This window comes from Rhinolophus sinicus, linkage group LG01 (genome assembly GCF_036562045.2).
Source record: "Rhinolophus sinicus isolate RSC01 linkage group LG01, ASM3656204v1, whole genome shotgun sequence".
Taxonomy (NCBI): Eukaryota; Metazoa; Chordata; class Mammalia; order Chiroptera; family Rhinolophidae; genus Rhinolophus; species Rhinolophus sinicus.
In genome coordinates, this window is record NC_133751.1 from 38,805,856 (window position 1) to 38,830,172 (window position 24,317).

Below are 24,317 nucleotides of genomic sequence, written 5' to 3' on the forward strand. Positions count from 1 at the left end.
CTTTACAGTATTTAAAAAGAATCAATTAGACCTGAATGTTTTGACCTGGAAAAAGGTCTACATGCTATTAAATCAATGAGTTGCTGAATTTTATACACATATACGCACACAAATGCACACATATATATTTTCATTTATAAGAAGAAAAGAAAGAAAGTTAATGAAGCTGGAGTATATATGTTTGTGTGAGCAGGAAGAAAAATGTAAAAGGACACTTCATTTTAACATTGGATACTTCATGGTGGGAGGAGAATGGAAGGATTATTGATTTTTAAATTTTTCTTTATACATTTCTACATTTTACTCATCATAAACAACATGAATTTTCTTTACAGCTTGATCTTTGCTGGTGTGTACAAACAACTGATTTGTATTTGTTGATCTTGTACCCTGCAACTTTGCTGAATTTGTTAAATAGCTCTAATAGGTTTAGTTTGGCAGATTCTTTAGGATTTTCTAAATACAGAATCATGTCATCTGTAAATAGAGGTAGTTTTACTTCTTCCTTTCTAATTTGGATGTCTTTTATCTCTTTTTATTGCTCCAGCTGGAGCTTCCAGTACAACGTTGAATTGCAGTGATGAAAGTGGGCATCCTCGTCACGTTCCTGAGTTTAAGGGGAAAGTTTGTTGTTTTTCAGCTTTGAGTATCATATGAGCTGTAGATTTTTCATAAATGTCCTTTGTTATATTAAGGAAGTTTACTCCTATTTCCAGTTTTCTGTATATTTTTATCGTTAGAGAGCATTGGTTTTGTCAAATGCTTTTTCTGTGACAAATGAAATAATCATGTAGGCTTTCCCTTCAATTAATGTGGTACATTGTGTTGATGGATTTTCTTATGTTGAACCGCCCTTGTGTTCCTGGGATAAACTGTACTTAGTCAGGGTGTCTAATACTTTTAATACACAGTTGGATTCAATTTCCTAGTAATTTACTGAGGATTTTGCATCTATGCTCATCAGGAATATTGCCCTATGGTTTTCTTTTCTTATGGTATCTTTGTCTGGTTTTGTTATTAGGGTGATGCTGGCCTCATAAAATGAGTTTGGAGGTGCTTCCAAACTCAATTTTTGGTTTTGGTATCTTGTGTTTTCATTTTAACTTGTCTGAAGGTACTTTTTAAATTTCCTTTTGATTCCCTCTTTAACTCAGTAGTTGTTCAAGACTATGTTGCTTCGTTTCCACATATTTGTGTATTACCTCATTTTCTTGCTGTTATTCTTTTCTAGTTTCATTCTGTTGTGATTAGAAAAAACATAATTGACATGACTTCAATTTTTAAAAATTAAAGACGTGTTTTGTTATCAAGCATGATCCATCCTGGAAAATGTTCCATGTGCACTTGAGAAGAATGTGTATTCTTCTGCTGTTGGGTGGAAAGTTCTATTTAAGTCAGTTAGGTCTTTTTGGTAGATAGTGCTGTTCAAATCACTTGTTTCTTTATTGATATCTATCTAGGTGTTCTATCCATTATTGTAAGTGGGATATTAAAGTCCATATTATTATTGTATTGCTGTTAATTTTTCTCTTTAGATCTGTAGATATTTGCTTTATATATTTAAGTGCTCTGATGTTGGGCACATACATATTTATAATTATTATATCTTCCTGTTGAATCAACTCTTTTATCATTATATATGACCTTGTTTGTCTCTAGACACAGTTTTTCACTTAAAGTCTATTTTATCTGATGTATATATAGTCATGCCAGCTGTTTTTTGGTTACCATTTGCATGGAATATCTTTTTCTACCCCTTTGCTTTCAGTCTATGTGTGTCTTTAAATCTAAAGTGAGTCTCATACACAACATATTTCTGGGTCTTAGTTTTTTAAATCCATTCAACCACTCTATGCCTTTTGATTAGCGAGTGTCTTAGACCATTCAGGCTACTATAACAAAATACCATAGACTGGATGGCTTACAAATAACAAATTTATTTCTCACAATTCTGGAAGCTGGAAGTCAAGATCAGGGTACAGGCAGAATCTACTGTTTTTGGCTTGAAGACTTCGTCACAGGGCAAAAGGGGCATGGAAGCTTTCTTGAACCTCTTTTATAAGGGCATAATCTCATTCATGAGGGTGGAGCCATCATGACCTAATCACTTCTCAAAGGCCCCACCTCCCGATACCATCACATAGGGCATTAGGATTTCAATATATAAATTTTGGGGGAACACAAATATTCAAAGCATAGCGTTATTCCCTCCCCCCAAGTTCATGTCCTTCTTGCATGCAAAATACATTCATTCATCCCAATAGTCCTCAAAAGCTCAACTTGTCCCAGCATCAACTCAAAAGTCTAAAATCTAAAGTCTCATGTAAATATCTGAATCAGATATGGGTGAGACTCCAGCTACCATTCATCGTGAGACAAATTGCTCTTCACCTGTGAACCTGTGAAAGCAAACAAATTATGTACTTCCAAATTACAGTGGTGGGACAGGCATAAGGTAAATCCTCCCATTCCATAAGGTAGAAATAAGAAAAAATGGGCAATAGTTTCCCAGCAACCCCAAACCCAACCGGACAAACATCAATTCTTAAGGCTTGAGAATAATATTTAACTGGAGATCCTCCCTGCCAGGACCACTGGAGTGAGCGTTTCACCTTCTAGGCACAGTGGGGTACCTCCATCCCCATGGCTTTGCTGGGGGCAGTCCAGACAGCAGCTCTCATGGGTTGCATTTGCGTGCCTGCAGCTCCCCTGCTCTGAAATCACATACCAGTGGCTCTATTGGTCTGGAATCAACGGGGTAGCCATGCCTTCATGGCTCCACTGAGCATTTCCCTAGACAAATTTATAGAGAAACAAAGTAACGGTGGCTCCTTTCTACCTTCCTTCCTTCCTTCCTTCCTTCCTTCCTTCCTTCCTTCCTTCCTTCCTTCCTTCCTTCCTCCCTTTTTTGTCTTTCAGTCAGTTATTTATTTACAAATATATTTTGTGTCAGTACTATGTTCAGGTATTATTCCAGGTACTGGGGATACAGATGTAACAGGACTAAATGTTCTCTCTATCACAGGATTTATATTCTAGTGAGAGAAGACAGGCTTTAAAAAAACAGAATAACAAGTCAATTTGTTCATATGTAAGTACTTGATTACAGTTATGGAAAAAATACAGTGTTGTAAATTTAAATTTGAATGAGCTTTTTTGGAAAAGACCTATTTGATCAGAACACATTAAAACGAAAATTTGAGCATACAACCAAAGAATGTAAATTATGCTGTGTTTAGGAATAAAGATTAAAAGAGATTAGACAAATAATCCAACTACTACCATATTTCTCCGAAAATAAGACCCGGTCTTATATTAATTTTTGCTCCAAAAGACTCATTATGGCTTATGTTCAGGGGATGTCATCCTGAAAAAAATCATGCTAGGGCTTATTTTCTGGTTCTTATTTTTCGGGAAACATGGTATTTTTCTCCAATTTCTTAGATTAAATGATGACATGAAATGTTTTATGTCATGATTTTGGAAGGTAAAAGTAATTGCTGTTCTTCTGGCAGGAGCAAATAAATGGTACAACCTTAAGCCGTTATTCTAGATATTGACATTTGGCAGTGGGCTGTGACTTTATTTGGCTCTTTTCTGCTGATTTACCCATATTTGTTATTTAAACTTTTCCATTTCTCCCCCTCACCTGAGACCACATTCCCTGATTTCTGATTAGCAAATCACTAGTTATAAAGTCCTATATCAAAAATAGCTTCAGTAAAAAACCCCCAACATATATCTGTCTACCTATATACATTTATACATATATATATTCAGTGCTTTTGGCCAGCTTGACTTTTGGTAGCACAAGCCATTAGAAATAGTTCGTTTTTAACGGAACATAATTACAACTTTTTTTTTTTTTTTTTTTTTAACAAAATGATATTATTTCTAGTGGAATTTTCTTATTTCCACCAAATCCAGGTGTATGAGGCAACTCCTGTGAAGTCCTGCACAATGCAAACCTCCTTTTCACACTGCACATATCGACAGAGAGTTGCCTCCCAAGACCATGACCTTTTAGTGGTGTCCCTTTCTCTTTCAACTTTGGGAATGTTGTCCCTTATGGCAATCTGGGAGCTACCAATGTGATATACTACCTAAGAGATAGATTGTTCCTCTTTCTTCTGGAATCTTCTTAAGAATCAATGATACAGAAGATGTTAATTGCTACACAAGCATTTGAAAAGTGAGAATCTTCTTGATTTCTGTTAGCAAACTTTTATCAGGTAGAACCCTGAAAGGTCTTTTAGCCATTTCATTTTTGGGGAATAGGTAGGTTACTTTTCAGAGATATTTTAAAAATGTGTGTTGCAGAGTCTTCACCCCTGCTTTGCCCAGGCTGCCTTATGTTTTTAGATATAGTGGAATATTTTCACAGTAGATCACCCTGAAGGGACAGGTCACTTTGTGGGAACTGTTTTTTTCTTTGCAGATCATTTAGCCAATTAAAAAGGCCCCGAAAAAACTGGCTTCTTGGTCCATGTCAATCATGTTCTCATTAGTTACAGATACAAAAATTTTGTCCTCTTCTTTAAGCTCAAATATTCCACCTTGATAGATGGAATAGAGTCCATATTCGGAATCTTTTGACCAACAACTATTTCTAGCACTTTTCATCAGCAGTATAGGGTCAGGATAGCTTGTGACTTTGTAAATATATTGTACCATTTGTTTGTTTCTCCTTCTGTTCTCTTCTCTTGAAACTCTTTTGAGACTGTCTTCAGGTTCCTGAAAGCGAAAGTATGTTTGGGAATAGATGTAATAAAGCCCAGTTTTTTGGATAACCAGCTCTCCATTCCTCAGGTGCAAATTATTCAGGAATGAATGTCCTCTTCGCGATGACTCCCAGGTGTTTATTTTCTGGCCCAAAGCTTTTCCACTTTTGGAGCCTAAATGAAGTTTCAAAAGAAAATTAACAGAAGTGAGTTGGTAGCAAACAAGGAGTTTCCCAGTAGCTCTTGCTAGCCTAGTTTTTGGTTGGGATTACTAAGGATTTCAATCAAATATAAAACTTCTTGCTCCTTTAATCTTACAAGGAATCTAAATTCTGGTCACATAGAAATCTGAAGGTTTCTGTATTACTGTGACCTGCTGGGAGTTCCTTATCTTTCTGTACTTTGTCCACCACTTAATGCCAGATCTGTCATGTTTGCACTCAGGTGGCAATCTCTACTCCTGTGCAGAACTTCTGTCCAGAACCCTGGCCTCCCTTCCTGGCTGGTGAGCTCAAATGAACAATGTATAAAGAAACCGAAAGAAGCATATCTACTTTCTTAAGCCCAGAGCTCAGAACTTCTTGCCATTCCTTCGGGTCTCTTTGGGTCCCCTCTTGGTCTTTCTCAGCAATCCGGAGTCAAAGGCATCATCCAAACACAAGGCATCTCTAGTTCACAATACTAGAACAGGGAACACGGTTTGGCAAAGAGATCCCAGGTTTAAGGATCTTAAGACCCTTGGATCTTTAACTCCTAGAGACTGAATGAGAAAGAGCCCTACCAAACTATATTCTTTTTAAATGTTGGACTCATCTCCATGATTGAAACAAAATTTTGTTTTGCAACAGTTTAAAACAACTATCATATTTGTTGATGATTTGTGAACAGTAATATCATAATAATAGTCTCACTCATAGGCAGAACATGTTAATCATTTGTAAAACATGAGCTCAGGAATTCCAGGAGGCAACTGCCCAGAAACAAAACAACACCCCGGCACCTCCCTAAGAAAACCTCCAATAACCTTTTCATCCGTTAACTGAAATGTTTTAACTTCAGATAAAATATTTCATAATAATAGAAGTGACTACTTATTGAGTACTTACAAGATACCAGGAATTTTGCATGTGTTAATATTTACTGTTTTATGAGTTAAACATTATCTCTACTTTTTATACGAAGAAACTGAAGCTTGATTTGGTTAAGTAATTTGTTCAAAACATATATCTAGGTAAGGAGGAGCTGGGATTCCAACTGGGTATTTAGACTATAAGACCCACGCACTTAACAACAGCACTCTATGGACAGCTGTTCTACTACAGGTAAAAATTAGGTTTAACATATTTGGTTAAACTATTTGAAACTGACATTTCTATATGTAAAAAATAGTTAAATATTGGCAACTTCCTCTGGTTCAACCTAATATAAATGCCACAAGGAGTGCTTAGTGACTTTTGGTGAAAGTAAATGACTTAGAATCTTTGAATGGGGAGGAAGATTTGGTAGAAGTGAGAGAGTGAAATCACCTTAAAGAAGAAGAAAAATTAAAAAATGGGGGCATGGGAAACTCAAAGACAAAGTTCTCCCAGTTTATAATTTTCCTCAGGCCTGTTATGCCAGGGCAGTAATTAAGCTATTTGCCTTGTAATCTTGCTTCTGGAAAGAGTCAGTCTGAGATCTGATTACCACTCCGCATTTTGTAGATAGCTGTATAAACACTTCAGGTACAAATTAAAAGAATAAATTATTTGGAACAAATTCTTCCATTGCCTTTAAACCATATATATATATGTTTGTCGTTTTTCTTACTTAGAGTTGGTAATAGGCTGCTTCTTCGATGGGTCCCCGTTATGTGAGCTGCTACTCTCTGAGGTAATTTGTCTCTTGCTTGGAGAAGACTTCGCTGTTTTTCTAAAAGAGAAATCACAAAAAATCATCAGCACTTAAACTATCTATCAAATATTTTGCTGTTCTCAGCTGTTGTCAGTCAGGCATTGTGAGCACATTGGGCTTTGAAAGTTGATTATTTGGGTTTTCATAAAAGCAGCCTACATTTTAGTATGATGAGCAATCTACTTCAGTTTATGTTTAATTTGAAAAGTACTTTAGCTGGGAAGAATAGAAGTCACTTGGGTTACAATTTATCAGCATCTCAGAGGTAATTATGGTAAATATAACAAAGTAAAAATGTTGGCCCTTTCCAAAAATACCCAAACAAACAAACAAAACTGTGGACTTCTAATAATTTTGCTGAGTGATTTAAAGTGCACAAATAACCAGGTATTGGCAAATTTCCACTTTGAGTTATATATATAGAAACAGTGATACCAATTTCATCATCTCAATTGTTCTTTTTGCAAGCTACTGCTGATTCTAAAGGAGTAGCAGTGATAGCCTTGTCCAAAGATGCTACAAACTGGTATCCAACAGTCATTCCCTCCCACTTCCCAAAAAGAACACAATTGACATGCTGATCACAATAATCAGTATATGAGCATATAAATCACTGATTTACTAGATCAGAATAAATAACATTTATTGACCTCCATCAAAGTATTCTGGAGCAACCTTTAAAACTACAAATTCAACAAACTACTCTTTTTAAAAAATTAGCTCAGTACATGGATTGGAAAAATCAAAATAGTTAAAATGGCCATATTACCCAAAGCAATATACAGATTTAATGCAATCCCCATCAAAATCCCAATGGCATTTTTTAAAGAAATAGAGGTAGATGAGGGTAAAGGGGATCAAATATATGGTGATAGAAAGAGAACTGATTCTGGGTAGTGAACACACAATGTCATGTATAGATGATGTATTACAGAATTGTACACCTGAAATCTATTTAACTTTACTAACAATTGTCACCCCAATAAACTTCAATTAAAAAAAAAAATAGCTCAAACTTCCCAAGTATCCTTACATTGGTTTTTAAGATCAATTATATTGTTTCCTCAAGCAAACATTGCCATGGGCAAGGCACTGCACTACATCTACGGGGGCAGCAAAGACTAATCACTGGTTATACTAAGTCCTCATGGGACTTAAATGGTCTTTTAGGAAAGATATGAATTAGAAAGTGAAACTTTACCTATGAGAAATAGAAGCAAAGGGTGCTGGCTAATCAAAGGAGCGAAAGCTTCTTATTTATTGGAGGACTGAGGTCAGGGGAGGGTTTGTGCTAAGGCCCTTTCATTCACTTACTGCAATAAACCAAAGTGCCCATCACATCTATGCCAGACACTCTTCTAGGGGCAAGGAAAAAGAATTATAAAGAAATAAATGCAAGAAAGTGTTTGAGGCGCAAGGATAATTATCCGAACGGGATGAGGTTGGGCTGGCTCGGGGAGAGAAGGAATGGGAAAAGGACCAAGGTAGGATGCACAAAGCATTCCTTGGGACACAGGCATGAGTAGAATTCTGTTTCAGGCTTGAATAATGAAACAAAATATAGAGGATTTGAATATTATGCTAAGAGATATGGATTTTACAGGATGCACAAAGACTGAAAGGTGTGGTCAGGGAAGCAAAGAGACATGTTTTGTGCTTTAGGCTAACCTATCTCTCACAGTAAGGTTTGTTGGATAGTAGGTGAGAGGCCTGGAGACCTGCAAGTTACCAGGCTCTTATAATTGATCAGGACTGAGAACAGTAGGCCCTAATCTAGGCTAGTAGTAGACAGAGCTAAAAGGAGGTGATAAAATTCCATAGCGGAAAAATGAATCTCTTCTCATCTCTCCTAATCTGGTATTAATAGTTACTTATTCAGGATGGGTGGGCATTTATATGGTACTGAAGACCAAACATGGCATTGAGGATGCATTGTCAATTACATATTACTCTCAGATGCTCCGCTTTCAAGGTCGATGTGTCCATTTACTTTTAACCTCCATCGTTAAATAATTCATAATGCCTTGTGTGCCCCAGACCTTAGCACTTTGTTTTTCTTTAAATTTCAATAATGAAATCCAATTACATATATCTTGCATTTGAAGTCATTGCAAGGATATGGGAAAATCTAGATTTAGAAGGAAATTCTCAAAAGAGGAAATTTCCAAATGACTGTAGCAAACACTTCCCAGAAAAGAAACTTGCAAAAATACATATTTGTGTATCATGGATGCATTTTGGTACTGAGAAGTACATGATTTGTACACCTTGTTGGGATGAATAAAAAAGATGATTTTCCCGACACTGAAGCTAGTATACGCATCTACTGTGGACTGTGGATCTGGTGTATCTCATCAGAAGAAGTGGTGTGTTTAACACTCTCACTACCAATTTGCATTTGAGACAATGATCAGAAAGAATGCTTAGACTCTGTCTTTCATATTTAATAAAGGAAAATGGGAGTTGTAAAGTAATGAGAAAGCTTATTGTATTGGAAAAGGATAGCTGAGAAGTAGGAAGACATCATTAATCATATACAGAGGATGCCTAAAAAAAAGTATACATATTTTAAGAAAGAAAAAAACTGTATTAAAATTTTAATAGTCAATATATACTAACAACAAAAGATGGATACAAGTCACGTTTGACTTCTGCAATTACAAGAGGTGCTCAAAGTGGTTACCATCAGCGTCCAGACACTTGATTATGGCGAACTACTGCTTGAGCAACACTGACCAAAGTGTCCACTTGTATTGCTGCGCATACCGTTTCAATTTTATCCTGCGGTGCCGCCATTGTAACCGGTTTTCTACTGTACACCACATCCTTTAAGGTTTCCCACAGGTAGAAGTCAAGGGGTGTTGTCAGCAGAATGTTCTTGAATTTCAAATACCTTCAAAATGGTCTTGCCTTCCTCAGACAACCAAGCTTCCACCATTTTCTTTGTCCTGCCTGTCGCGTGGTGACGCTAGCATTCATTTGATTAATGCCATCTTTTGAGTGACTGTCGTACTACACATTGCTACCATAATTCAATTCAACTTTGAAAAGTAATTCATAGATAACATCTCTTAAAATGTGTATACATTTTTTTTAGCACCCCCGTATATAAAACTGTTTCTTCTCTGCGGCTGGTGTGCCTCAGGACTGTAAGTCTCTGGTATATGTACTCAAGACTGTATAGCCTTTAGTGTGGAAAAATGGGGCTCTTGTGAAACAAATGCAAAGAAGTAGCAAATTTAATTCAGTAATTTTATTTACATGTTCATTCAATCAAAAAATATGCGTTAGGACCCTTCTATGTAGAGATAGATGGTGTTGACACAACATTGTAAATGTACTAATTGTCACTGAATTGTGCACTTTAAAATGGTTAATTGTATGTTAAGTGAATTTCATCTCAATCAATCAAAATACATACATCCACACATGCACACGAACACATATACCCTGAAAGTGGTGCAGATAAGGGTGGGGGTTCTACTAGGCTTGAGGCATAGGGTTAGGTGCTAGGTATAGAGAGGTGAGAGAAACAGATATATTTTCTGTCTTTGTGGCTCCCTAATTTAGTACGGCATCAGACAACACAGATTTTATATATGTGTGTGTGTGTGTCTGTGTGTGTATATACATACATACATATATATATAGAAATGTGTATATACATATATATATATGTATATATATACATATATATACACACACACACACACACACACACACATATATATATATATATATATATATATATATATATATATATATATATATATATAAAACAAGGTAAGTGTGATAGAAATAACAGGGTGTGGGGGAACTTACTTAGAAAGATGTCCAGCGAAGCTCTGACAACTAGGTAATGAGGATGTTGGATGAGAAGGAGCCAGTTAGGTGAAAAGCCAGAAATGAAAGAAGCCAGATGGAGGCCCAAAGAAGCCAGCCTGGGCAACAGCACTGAAGGCAGATGTGGGTCAGGAACAGGCTGCTGACCGTGAACAGGAAGATGCGTGTGGCATGGGGACCACAGAATGAGCATCATTATGGGTAGAAGCATTGTTAGGAAAGAGATGATGGGGCAAAGGGCTTCTGCATAAAGAAAGGCATAGAGCCTGCTGGTGGTCAGAAGCAGAGAAGGCAGGTAACCTTGGAGCCCTTACTTATCTTACTTCCAGCCATGTTCTAAAAAGGGTTTAGATGGTTTATTTACAACTCTCGCTGAAAAATAACTAATTGAAGAAATTGAAATAAAAGAAAAATCCATATTGGAAAAATAAGATTCAGCTGAAATAAAGTTCTGGCCATAGGTGGGCCACAGACTTGGTTCTGAGCTTTCTAACTACCGATGCAAAGAGGGAAATAGAATCAAGTAGCTTAAGACACTGAGTAGAAAGGAGGTCAGAGGTAGGTAGGTTGTGTGGATGGGAGCAGAGAGAAAGAGATGGAGGATTATTCACCCTGTCATGAAGTTGATAGTAGAAAGTTAAAGTAACAACAACAAAAATACTACCTGGAACTGTAGAAATGGTTTCCTCAAAGGTTCTCAAAATCATCTGCAAATAGTATTGAATAAAGTTTGTTAATTTTCCTAAGATTTTTAAACTGACTGTAGAATGTCTATGGCTCTTTTTTGCTGATGTCTAATAGAAAATTTCTATGTAAGATATCAACCTAGGAAGCTTTAAGTTGTTTAAACACAGAATTTGTGTAGGGTAGGTTGAGAGTTAGGGTGAAAACTGAGGCAACCATCCCCACATGGTGATCAAAGAATGGTCCTCTGTCTGGGAAAGTTCTGTTTCTGGATAACATCTAAAAGATCACACGTGGAACTGCACAGAAGGAAAGAGCCGTCTGCCAAGTTAGGTCAGCCTAATGTTCCCCAGGCCTTGGGCTGATGGATGTGTCAGACATGTTACTTCACTTTCTCTCTGTGGGGTGTGTGTGTGTCTGCATGAGTGTAGATAAGTGCACTGTGTAATAGAATCCAGGGGCTTTAAATTATTGGGCGGACCCAACCCTCAAGATGAAAGACTCATTTCCTCTATCTCATGATGCCCATAGACATACACAGCCCATCAAGGTGTGACTTGGCCATACTGTGTCGTTTTCGTATTTCTGAGAATGTGGCTGAGGCATTCTTACTTAACATGAAGCTATTGTACCAAGTTCCCATATCTTTACTAAACGTCTAGTATCACCCTCTTTGTACTAACCAGTGGTAAAAAACAAAAGAGTGAAAACTGAGCCTTTCTGTTAAATGGGCAGACCCTGTCTTGGTTCATCCAGGGCTTCTAAACTCCTCTCCATTCAGTTCTGTCATCCCCAGGGGCTTTGACTATCACTGCCTTCCTTTCCTGTCACTGTTGTTAATTTTGCAACTACCAGAAACTCCCTTCCTCTGTACTCCTATGCCAAATCGTAAGCTCTCTGCTTCTCCACCCACTTCAAGCCCTGACTCCAGATAACTGAACTGCAGTCCAGTGAGAATTGGTGTGTGGGGAGGGAAAGCAAGAGATGGACCCAGCATTCTCTCTCTCTCTCTCTCTCTCTCTCTCTCATTCTGAGGTAGACTCTCTTTCATTCTGGGACAGAAAAGAAGGAAGGAGAATCAGCAGGAAAGAGAGAAGGGTAATTCCTACAGTGTGGGAGGAAGAATACACGAATAATTACAGTATGATCAGATGGCCTGTATTCAAATCTGTTAATTACTAGCTCTGGGAAACTTTTCTCAAGTTACTTAACTAATGTGAACTTTAACTTCTTATCTATGTAAAAATAAAAAAAGGAGGAAGATAATGATTCTTTCCTCACAGAGCTGTTGTAAGAATTAAATGAGATAATACATGCAATGAGTGTAAGATGTTTACTAAAAATAGTCTCTTCAGTTAATGGTGCCTGGAAAACATGGGGAATTCTTTTCCCACTATACTCTCACCCACCCAGCTGTATCCTCTCCCAGCTGCTCTGTCTAATTCATGGCAGGATGTGAGAATGGGAGGGAGAGGAAGAATAACAGGAAAGAGAGATACAAATTCCATTCCTACTACTTCCCTCATCTCCCCACCCTCAGCCCCAGCATCCGTCCCAGCTCCTCAGTCTCCAGATTTCTACCCTAGTTCTGAGTTTCTCTCTCCTGCCACCTGCAGGTTTGCCACCCCCTTAACCCCAGGGACTGTGGAGTCCTGTTCCTTAGGTTCTTTAGGACCCTTTCTGGTCCTTGTCACTTGGGCTGATGGAGTCACAGCTGCCTAAGTACAGCATATGCGCAGTGGGCGCCCTGCCCAGGCCATGCTTCCAGGGTGGCCATGGAGCAGATGTGTTTCTAGGACTCCCAGGTAGAAGTCTGACTTCATTTCTCATAGAAATAGCATCATAGGTGATATCCCGGCTGTACTGTGAGGACTGTTTAGGCTTATTAATCAGATCCCTAACCAATGTAACACTGTTTTGATGGAAAATGAAACTGAGCACCAAACAATGGACTTACTATCATATATCTATAAACACATCTTCCTCTTATGCTAAGAATGTCATCAGTGTTTTTACAAAGCCTGGTGGGATTTCCTTGTTTACAGAGCATTTTCATGTCTGTGTTCTCATCTGATCTTTCTGTGTAGGCAGAAGGTAAACATTATTAAGCGCCATCTTACAAAGAAGGAAGCAGCCCGAGAGAAGAAATTTAATTTGACATGTCACATTGCTGAAAGTAAAAGTATGTAATCATATTTAGTGAAATAAACTGTGAGCTAATGTAATGTTTCTGCTAGAGATCCTTTTAAAGCAACTTCCATAAACAGACAATATTATAATTTGGTAGTAAATACTATAATTTACTAACTATAAATTGAGATGTCATCACCTTCAATTTCTCAAAGTATCTCTTCCCTCTTCCTTTCCTCTTTCTTCATCTCTATAAGCATACAAAAATAAATATATATTTACAGAGATCAACATGTGGGAAGAATACAAAACACCTCTTTTGTCTTCAGAATAAAAAACATCACACACTTGCTTTATTGTTGTGTGACCTTGAAACATATTGCTCTGTCTGTGCCTCAGTTTCCACAATGTAAAATAAAAGGTTGGGCTAGATGGGGAGGCTCTCTAGAGCAGAGGCACGGACTCTAGACCAGGAGTCAACTATGACCCGCTTTTTGGTGCTGTTTCACCTTTTTCTAGTTGTGGGAATTTGGTGAAAATCGCTTAAACATTCTAGGCCTCAGTTTCCTCTTTTGCAAAATAAGGAGTCTAGACGTGATGGTCTTAAGTATCCCTTTTCCGCCTACCGTCTAAGCTGGCTGGGGAAGCCCCCTGCAGACCACCTACCTTTCGTAGTTGCCACTTTACTTGCAAGCAGGGGTTGCTCAGACTCTCTTCATCACTGGGGTCCCAAGAGCTGACATCTTCATTTAAGAGACAAGCAATGCCATTTTTGGAGTACTTGTCCTGCAGCTAAGATAAGATGGAATAGAACACAATATTATGCACAAGCACTTTTTATATTTGTTCATTTAGAAGTTGAAACTACAGCAACTCATGACAGATTCAGAAAAGTTTTGGCAACTCGGATAAGCTCACGGCTGCAACAGAAGTAAGCAGGCTGTCCTTTGTCCTTTGTCCTTTGAATAAAAGTAAACGGTTGGATATGGTGGAAATGATACATGTATGAGCCAGGCCCCTGAGTCACAATGCCCTTGACAGCCTCTGCCATTAAGCAGCTGTGTGTCTCTCAACAAATTGCTGCTTCTCTTCCGTGTCTGTTCTTCATTTGAGTTTTGAGCTGGTGCTCTGTGGTGATCGTTGAGGAGACCTAGTTTTGGCACAGTGTGGATCCCATTTGAAAGCTGGAAACCCACCTAGATACAAAGTAGGCAACAGAGTCTGTTTAAATTTAAGGATCCTAACCCCAATATATTTTAATGAAAATTAAATTAAAAACTAAATTTAAGGATTCTAAATTTAAAAAAAAATAGCCAAATCCTTTGGGGTTCGGGTAGTGTTCTATTTCTTGATCTGAGCTTTGGCTGCCTGAGGACACTTTAGTTACTGCTATGATTTCTGCTTCTCTTGGATGGCTGAGTCTGGACCCCTTGCCACTAGAAATCTGAATGCTGCCTCATTAAATGTTCACACTAGCTAGGGACTTACCTGCAGTGATTTGAAAGACTGGCTAACATTTCAAGGTTGGCTAACTCCTCCTGACTGAGAATAAATATTTATAACAGACAGACCATTGTATTGTCAACAAAGTTCTTGCTCAAGGTTAAACACATACACACACACACCCCATCCAGTAAAGTTATTCTTACGAAGAAAAACAGGAATGCAATGCAAGGTCAAGGTTTCTATTTTACTTTTGTTTTCATTTTTATATAACTAGGGTTAAGAAGATGGATTATTCCCTTGGACAAACCTACTTAATTGCCTTCCTCTGGGGAAAATAAGTGGAAAAATTGGCATTTTTATGTGCTATTTGAACTTAGGGGAATGCCAAAGCACAAAAGAAGGATCAAACTTAAATACAACCTGCATTTTCCTGTAGAAAGACAATCTCAGCCAGAGTCATATGGTTCTGTACTCAGCATGTGCCCCTTGGACATTTGATCAAGGTCCCTCAAGTGCAAAAATATAAACCTGGGTTAATTAATTCCACATACTCTGGCATAGAACATTCATTTACTTTTATACGTTTATTTTCTTTATTTAATTACAAGAGTAAAACATTCTCCTCGTAGATATAGTGGGGGTGACAGCTGGGCCACCTGAGTTGAGATATCACTGGCAATGAAATTAAACAGCATTTCTTTGCCCCTGTCCACCCTATATCCTTCTATTACAGACATCTATTTGCATCTGCAGTTTACATGGGAGCTGGAAAGGCTTTCCAAAGAAGAAACTCGATTGCATGTGATTTAGAAATATGAGAACTTATCTAGCAAACGTGCTATGGTTCTTGTGCAATCATATTTTTCTGAGGCTTTCAGCCTTGCATTTCTTAGCCAGCTGGCAGATTTGACATTGCCTTATCCTAATGTAGCAGGACGCAGTGTGAATTATAAAGTGCAAATATGATTAATGCTAAGGACACTCTGCTATAGAGTTATGAGCGTTACCCAGGTGCCAGGTAAAGATGTGGCTCCCGCTCTGCTTCCAAAGCCCTGTGTGAGCTAAGGCTGAAGGTCTCCCTGAAGGTCCCTGAAGGTCTCTAGTCTCCTTATCTATAAAAGGGGAGTTGTCCAAAGTTCCATCCAGCTCACAGTTCTCTATAATATACAATTAGTCAAAATATATATGAGAAGCCAAAAGCTGAGTTGGTTTATTTTCAGCAATTTTATATTCATAGTTCCAAAGGTTTTGTATGGTTGAGAAATACACAAGCTAAAATGGCACTAAATTTTTTTCTCTGTCAAATGTGCCTGGATTCGTACCTAGATCCTCCACAGGCATAGAATGGTAGTTTTATTTTCAATTATTTTATAATGAACAGTAAGATTCTGAGTCCAGCTGATAACCACTGTACTACAGACTTTCCCCATTACCTGCCTGTGTCCAAGGAATAGACAGAATGCTAGTCCTTTATATTCTCACTATTGTCAACACAGAAATGTCACAGACCTAAAACCGAAACGTATTTCAAAGATCCGATTTGTCCCCAGCCCATGTCTTAGAGGAAAAAGAAACCTGATGACATTCCAAGAATTGGTGTCTGATTTTAGTTCATATGTGTAAAATTCTACCTGCTAACTTTTGAAAGTCTGACGTGTCTATGCAGAGGTGTTCTACCTAATAATTTATGTATTTAAGAGGAAGACAGGAGGAAGGGCCCTGAAGCCTGAGGATAGACAAGCAGTGTGTAAAGAGCATTTCTGTCTGTGCAAAGACCAAATCTAATTTCCGGCAATATCTGTCTGAATATCCACTGGGATTGCCCACATTTGAAACATAAAACAAGAGCATTGTTGTCAGTGTTTAAGAGCCTGGCTTTGTGTTGAGCTCCGACTCTCCCCTGCTCCCTGTGTGCTAGTGGTACCAGCACATTTATGAAGGTTAGCCAACCTACTTCATTCAACAAGTATTTAGAGAACACCTACTATGTGGGAGCCATGGGCCAGCCCCATAAGTGAACTGGTGAGCAAAAGCAGACACAGTTCTGCCTAATGAAACTACTCTCACCCCTAAGAATTAGAGTTAAGTAAGACCTAGAAGGTATTTAGCAGAAAGTACTCATTAAATGCAGCAATTGCTAATATTACAAAATACATATACTGTTGAAGACAAAAAACTATCTCAGGAGGTTTGCTGCCTGGATCTGCTAATAACTAGTGGGACCAGTTCTGTCACTGCCCTTTGTTCACACAATCCCTGGCACTTACACTTTTGCAAAGTCCTCAGTAACCATATGCGTTAGCAGTTAGGGTCCACAGGCAGAGAAAAGGAACATTTTCTTCTTCCATAAAGTCTTGAAAGAGGAACAAATAGAGAGGCAAAGGAGAAGCAGTTAATCCTGGGGGTGCTGACAGCCTCTGTCTCCCCTGCGTGCATTGTACCGACCTGCTTCAGCTCGTTGGTTAAGTACACGTAAGTCACGGCCATGCAGAGGGACTGCAGCAGCACTGTGAAGATGAGCGTGAGCACGCAGGTCAGCCCGAGACCCGGACCCCCCGAGGCCGGCATTGAAGCCATGGTCCTGTCTGGTCGGCTGCTGCAGAATCTGCCAGACAGCAGGTTACTGCCCGGGAAATCAAAACCCGGGTTAGAAGGGAGGAGCTCTATTTTAGTTTCATTTCAGCAAAGCAGGAAACTGAAATATGTTGGAGCAGTCAGGGGATCACTAGCAGAAGTGCTGAAAGAAAACCCTTCCCATTCTACACCAGTGTCACAGTAAAAGGAGGTAAACACACCTTGAAAAAGTCTTTGAAACCGGAAGGTCTATGTGAGGTTTACATCAAACAGCTCCTTCCCCGTGGCTCAGGGGCTGTTGCGTCCTGTGGATGTTCCTTTGCCCAGCGACTGCCAATTCTTAGGCTCCCATGGGGTATCTCTTTCCAGCAACCTGACAGACCGCAGATCTATGCAGTCTGAGGTCACTCTTCACTGAAAGCTCATCCCTTGTCATCTCTCCATGACTTACACGCAGCAGCTCAGTGCAAACGGATAATTATGTTTCCATGGACTGGCTATTGTAAATAGTGCTCTAGTGAGTCTCAAGTCCAGAAGTGAAATCACTGTGTCATATGGTACTTCTATTTTTAATTTTTTGAGGAACCTCCCTACTGATTTCCACAGGAGCTGCACCAATTTCCAATCCCACCAACAATGCACAGGGGTTGCCTTTTCTCCACATCCTTGCCAGCTCTTGTTGATTTATTGATGATAGGCATTCTGACAGGTGATATCTCATTGTGGTTTTTATTTGCATTTCTCTGGTGATTAGTGCCATTGATCATCTTTTCATATGTCTATTGGCCATTTGTATGTCCTCTTTGGAGAAATGTGCCTTTAGGTCCTCTGCCCATCTTTTTAATTTGATTGTTTGGTTTTTTGGTGTTGAGTTGTATTGAGTTTTTAAAACAAATTTTGGATATTAACCTCTTATTGGATGTATCATTGCTGAATATCTTTTCCCATTCAGTAGGTTGTCTTTTCGTTTTGTCGATGAATTCCTTTGCTGTGCAAAACCTTTTTAGTTTGATGTAGCCCAATTTCTTTGTTTTTCCTTTGTTTCCCTTGTCTGAGGATATATATCAGTAAAAATATTACTAAGGGCAATGTCAGAGAGTTTACTGCCTTTGTTTTCTTCTAGGAGTTTTATGCTTTTGGGTCTTACACTTAAGTCTTTAATGCATTTTTAGTTTATTGCTGTATATGGTGTAAGAAGATAGTCCAGTTTCATTTTTTTGCATGTATCTGTCCAGGTTTCCCCAACACCATTTATGGAATAGATTGTTTTTACTCCATTGTGTATTCTTGCCTCTTTTGTCATAGATTAAATGACCATATAGTTGTGGGTTCATTTCTGGGCTCTCTATTCTGTTCCATTGATCTGTGTGTCTGCTGTGATGCCAGTACCATGCTGTTTTGATTACTATAGTCTTGTAGTATAGTTATGGTTTGTATGTCCTTTTTTATGCTTACTATCCTTTTGTTGAAGTTCTCACTGAGTTCCTTATAATCAGGGTTTTGAACTCTGAATCTTATAGATTGCTTGCTTCCATGTTGTTTAGTTCTTTTTCTGGAGCTTTCTCCTGCTTTTCCGTTTGGGACATATTTCTTTGTTGCCTCATTTTTGTCTGCTTCCCTGTGTTTGTTTCTATATATTAGGTACATGTGCTGCATCTCCCAGTCCTGGCAGGGTGGCCTTATGTAGTAGGTGTCCTGTGGGGCCCAGTGGCACCTTCTTTCTGATCACCTGATTTGGGTGCTTCAAGACTGTCCCTTGTGTGGGTTGTGTGTGCTCTCCTGTTGTAGTTGAGCCTTGAACTGTTAGCACATCGGTGGGTCAGATTGACCCTCAGGCTTGCTGTGAGGATTGACCATGACCGCAGTGTATGAGCTGCTGTGCAGGGGCTGATCCCACAAAGCAGTATTTGCCCCATTAGGCTCTGGTGCCTGCCAATACCACCCTTTGGGTATGCCACTTGTGGGGCTAATCAGGTCGTGTTCTGTTGTGGTCCGAAGCTGGCCATTGAGTGTTTTGGTTCTGGAGCCTCTTGGGAGGGGCTCTATTGCTGGCCATAATCAGCTGCTGCCTGTGACCAGCCAGAGATGACCTGGTAAGAGATATAAAGTGATCCATGGCTCATAGCTACCTGTGCTGGATCTGGAGGTGCATGGGAGATGCCATGTTGCAAACTGAGGCTGGCTGCCACCCGTGCCAGGCCAGGGCTCAGCAAAAGGCACTGGGTACCCCAAGGCCTGTCACAGCCTATCAGCTACCCATAACACTCAGCTGTTGAAAGAGCCACAGATGAATTGGGTGAGGTGGCATCTCAGGGAGTCACCAAGGTGGAGTGAGTGGAATTCACCAGGTAAATGCCAGTGCCAGTGCTGAGTCTGGGGTCAGTTAGCAAAAGTCACAGGGCACACCGATGACAGCAGCTGCCTGCCTGGGGCTGTGGACCTTTGAGTGTTTTTTAAGAAAGACTGCAGCATGGGCCAAGGCTGGCTGCTTGCTGCTGAAAGAGCCTCTGGTGACGCATGAGTTGGGTGCAGCGGGGTCTCAGGAAGTCATCAGGTGGAGCAGGTGGAGTTCACGAAGCTGATGCACTTTCATATTTTCCCGTGTCGGGGTGAGGGCTCAACACAGGAGAGATGGGGCCTGCCCGCCATCTGTTTGGGAAGAGGGCTCAACGCAGGGAAAATGGCAGCTGTCCCTCCAGTCCTCTTCCTAAAGCCACACAATTCAGTTTCTCCCTATATGTCTCTGGCACCTCCTGAGCTGCTGTTTCTCTGTGGGAGCCCAGTGTAAGTGCCAGGAAGTGAGTGAGTCTGCACATGGGCTTTTAAGAGGATGCCTGGGTTTTCCAACAGCCTTCAGTCTCTCCAGGACTGATGGAATCCCTGCTGGTTTTCACAGCCAGATGTTGGAGGGGCTCCTATTTCTGGCTCTGGTGTGCCAGGCTGAGGAGATTGGTGTGTGGCTGGGACCCCTCACTCCTCAGGAGTGACCCCTGCAGTTGAGATATGCTTCCCACTTCTCAACTGCCAAACTTGGGTGGGGAGCCAACCCATTCTGGGTCTTCAGGTAAAGGAAATACCTGCAAAGCACTATGAAATGTGCAGGAAGTCAACATTTAGACCTTGAGGGTCAGGAGAAAAATGAGAGTCTAGAATATGAAGGATGAAGAGGCCTAACTTGTGGTCAGATCAGCAAAGAAGGTGAGGGGTAAGGGTGCTTACAGGGTTGCAGAAGTCAGGGGACCTCCTGCCACCTCTATCTTTTGAGGCTCCAAATGTACTAAAATATGAAGAAAAGGCTACAAATAGGGTTTCACAAGTTGTGATATATTTTAAATGATAATTGTAGTAAATTAATGCTTTTAGCATAGAAGAAAATCGAAGGACTGAATGTCTAACTTTATATGGAGATGACTTGAAATGTTCCACTTGAGGTCCTTTGTGAACGTGAAGTCCAAGGGAAGCAGCTCTCCAGGCCGCCGTAGCTCTCTCATAGGCCTGGGAAGGAGGAATCTTGTTCCCCTGTGCTAGGCAGAACTTGCCAAGCTGTAGTAGATATGAATAAGATCATTACCCTCCACTGCTTAACACTTGCCAAAATCTCCCCGTTGTCCTCAAACAAAATCTCAGTCCTTTACCATGGTCCATAAGGTCTTACCTGCCTACCTGGGAATTTCTTTTAAAGATCCATTGTTTCCCACATTTAATTTTGCAAAGGGTTGGTTCCATTTACCTCTAATGGGAAAGCAGCAGCTATTGCTACTGCCAGTGTCCTATGCAGATCTGTAAAGACTTTTTCAAATTTCTTTCTTACGTAAGGATTTTATTATAAGACCTGTGATTTCCAAAGTATTTGTAAATAGGGGATGGAGACCTTATATTGCTTCAGAGGACTTACCTGACAGCAGTTTGTCACCTTCATTCTGGGTTCTCTGTTGTTCGGACACCTGTTTGGTTTCTACCCAGAGTCAGCATCGCTTTGAGTAGTGGGATGTGGAATGTGGATGGATGGGCAGAGATGTCCAAGCACGTAACCAATCTTACGTCTAGTGTGTTATGGAGGAAGAGGAGTAAATGATTTGAGGCATACACAAAACTTGCTGTTCCATTTTCATGTGGGTAAAATAGCTAAGGGTCAGAGACATTTATCTGGGAGTGAATAGTTGTGCGTTCTATTGTTGTATTGATGTATATCTATAATATCATAATGTATATTCATTCTTCTTCCATTTTCTAGGGTTATAACCTTGATCAGTTCATTCACATTTTGTTGTTTTAGTTTCCTTATCAGTCAAGCAATAGGATTTACTAAGAGGTCTTTAAGATCCCTAATAGCCCAATCATTTTATGATTCTATCTTCACCTGATCATGCAAAGATAATAAAGATTCATTTCTTTACCTGAAGGTAATGTACCCAACATATCTTCCGACAAGACTTTAATAGGTATAAAATAGAAACTATTACACTATTACTCGCAGTTAGTAAGACTTTGGTTTTGGGGAGGAGTAAGGGCGGAGTCTAGGTTGATGCAATAGATTTCATTATTTCCCCCCACTTTTCATCCCTCCCCCAGCTCATGCCTTTTGCTATGTGCTTTGCAGTTCATCTCACTAGAGAGTATAGTTTCCTGTGGGTTTGGTCATGTGACTTGGCCTTTGCAATATTAGTGGACCTAACATGAGAAGCCTTGAATTATAATTGCACAGTTGATCTTGCCCTCTTGACTGTTACCATTTATATAAAAAGACAAGTCCTGGATAGTCCAAGGAGGATGAGAGCTGCATGGAGCTGAGGTAGACCCAGTCTACATTTAGAGCCAAGGTCAGCGGAACACAGCCTAAATCAGCTGACTCTCAGGCAAGCCACAGACAAGTGAGTAAAAATAAACAAGTGTTGCATGTACTGGCTGCAGGGCATTATTGTTGCAATGGATGACCATAGAGCCTAAGACTGGGGATCAGTTTAGGACACTTTTAGCTGCAATTAACAAAGAGTGTTACTTATGAGAACAAAATTTCAATTTGGTCTTTAGTGTCAAGTAACTGAAGCAAATCCAGACAAATTGAAACAGAAAAAGCAATTTATTAAAAGGATTTTGGGTAAAAGGGTAGTTAGAATCTTGGTGATGTTCAGAGCTATCAAATACCAGGAAGACCACCAAAATCTCCCCTCCTCCCCCCAGGGTTCTTCTAGCAACATAATTGCTGTTACCAAGGGATACACACACCACAGGTGTCACCCACACCTAGATGTCGGATGCTACTACTGAGAACCACTGACATTGCTGTTTCTGAGAATTGAACACAGTGGTCACTGGCCAAAACCTGCAGAACAGAAATGATCAACCTCTATTGCCACTTCGGGGAACTTCATGATTTATTATTAAATTATGACTTATGTGTGTGTTTAAATATCTGTTTGATGGTGAGAAGTGGGCTGTTCATAAAGTGGGGAACTCCTAACATAGGGAAAGGTTGCACGCTGGCCATCCACTGTGAAAGATCAGTGTCCACTTCAAACAGGTGGTGATCAGCTCACATATCAGTGTCCTTGGTGCTTGACCCTGGAAATCCACAGTGTCATCCACTCAGGTTTTCATCTAAACACTCTTCCACAGTTTGGTTTTACCTGAAGGCTGCTCCCCTCAAAGTTATTTCTAAGGTCTGAATGTATATGTGTCTCACCCCTCCCCCCACACACTAAATTCATGTTAAAATCCTAACCCCATAGTTGATGGTATATGAAGGTAGGGTTTGGGGGAGGTGCTTGAGTCATGAGGGTGGAGCCCTCATGAATGGGATTGGTGCTCGAATGAAAGACGCCCCCTAGAGCTCCCTAGTCCCTTCTACCATGTGAGGACATAGTGAGGAGGTGCCAGCTGGACCAAGAAGAGGGCCCTCACCAAAATGCGGCCACGCTGGTGACATGATCTTGGATTTCCCACACTACAGAACCACGAGCAATAAATTTGTTAATATGCTACGCAGGGTGTGGTATTTTGTTACAGGTGCTCAAATGGGCAAAGACAGTTATATAATAGACATCAGCAGAAATTGGGGCTATTATGGTTTCTTGTTCATAATATCTGAACGTACGAAAGATGTGCTTCTTCTGGCACGCTCTCAATCCCCCCTCATCTCTCTTTTTAAATTTAATACAGGTCACATTTTCCTATTTCTTCACACTTCTAGAGTTTTCGGTTATATACCAGACATTGTTAATGATACATTGTATAAACTGTGGATTCTGTAATCTTCCCCTAAGGTGTGTTGAGTTTGTTTCCTAGTATGCCATTAAATTACAGATGGTAGGTCTAACATGGAGCCTAGTAACCTTCTTTTTCTAAAACAATTTACCAAGTACCTTGTATGGTCCTTGATGAGAATAGCAAAGCAGAGGATGGTGAGAGTGCTCATCTGGCAGCTGCATTTGCATATCAGACACTGTGTTCTCAATAAGCTTGGTGTTTTTTGTTTGTTTGTTTGTTTTTTGTGTGTGATGGTTGTGGTGGGGTGTCATGGAGAGGGAAACAGGGGCTGACATAACGCCCATGCCAGTTTTGGGACTATCATCGATATAGGGTTCGGTTATGGCTCAGTCCTCTAGGTAGCCCTCAGCTGTGCTGGGTGGTGTGAAGACTTCCATCTTCTCTGAGAAGAGTGGACGTTGAGATGAGCTCAGAAAGGAGAGGGCTTCAGGGAGCAGGACGTATAGTGAGTCTTCCTGAGCACAGCCTCCAGAAGTGGTGCCTTCACACGAATTTAAAAGAAACTTGTTAAAAAGCAAATATATAGTTTAAAAGGTAGAAGCAGAAGCAGTGTGAAGATGACACTCTCCGACCTGAGAAATTCGTTCTGAGCTTGATCTTCCCCATCCCAGGCCTGGGCCCCAGACCCCATGCGGTCACTCCTGGCAGAAGGCAGAGTCCCTTACTGTGATTGTCTCTGGGCAATTTTTCCTCATGTTTGTGCTGGAGGCTCTCTGGTATAATTTATGAGTCCCTTTTATAACAGTAGAATTCTCCTTA

The 24,317-nt window shown here is 40.0% G+C and overlaps 1 protein-coding gene across 1 annotated transcript; it reads right to left on the reverse strand.

Annotated features, from left to right (window-relative positions):
* Positions 1-1,917: 1,917 nt before the first annotated feature.
* On the reverse strand, positions 1,918-17,395 carry TNFSF10 (TNF superfamily member 10). The gene is made up of 5 exons (XM_019735065.2): positions 17,163-17,395; positions 13,938-14,063; positions 11,122-11,164; positions 6,531-6,632; positions 1,918-4,895 (listed from the first exon to the last, which is right to left on the reverse strand). Exons 1-5 carry the CDS (start codon positions 17,292-17,294, stop codon positions 4,444-4,446), a joined length of 855 nt encoding a protein of 284 aa, XP_019590624.2. The 5' UTR covers positions 17,295-17,395; the 3' UTR covers positions 1,918-4,443.
* Positions 17,396-24,317: the final 6,922 nt, after the last annotated feature.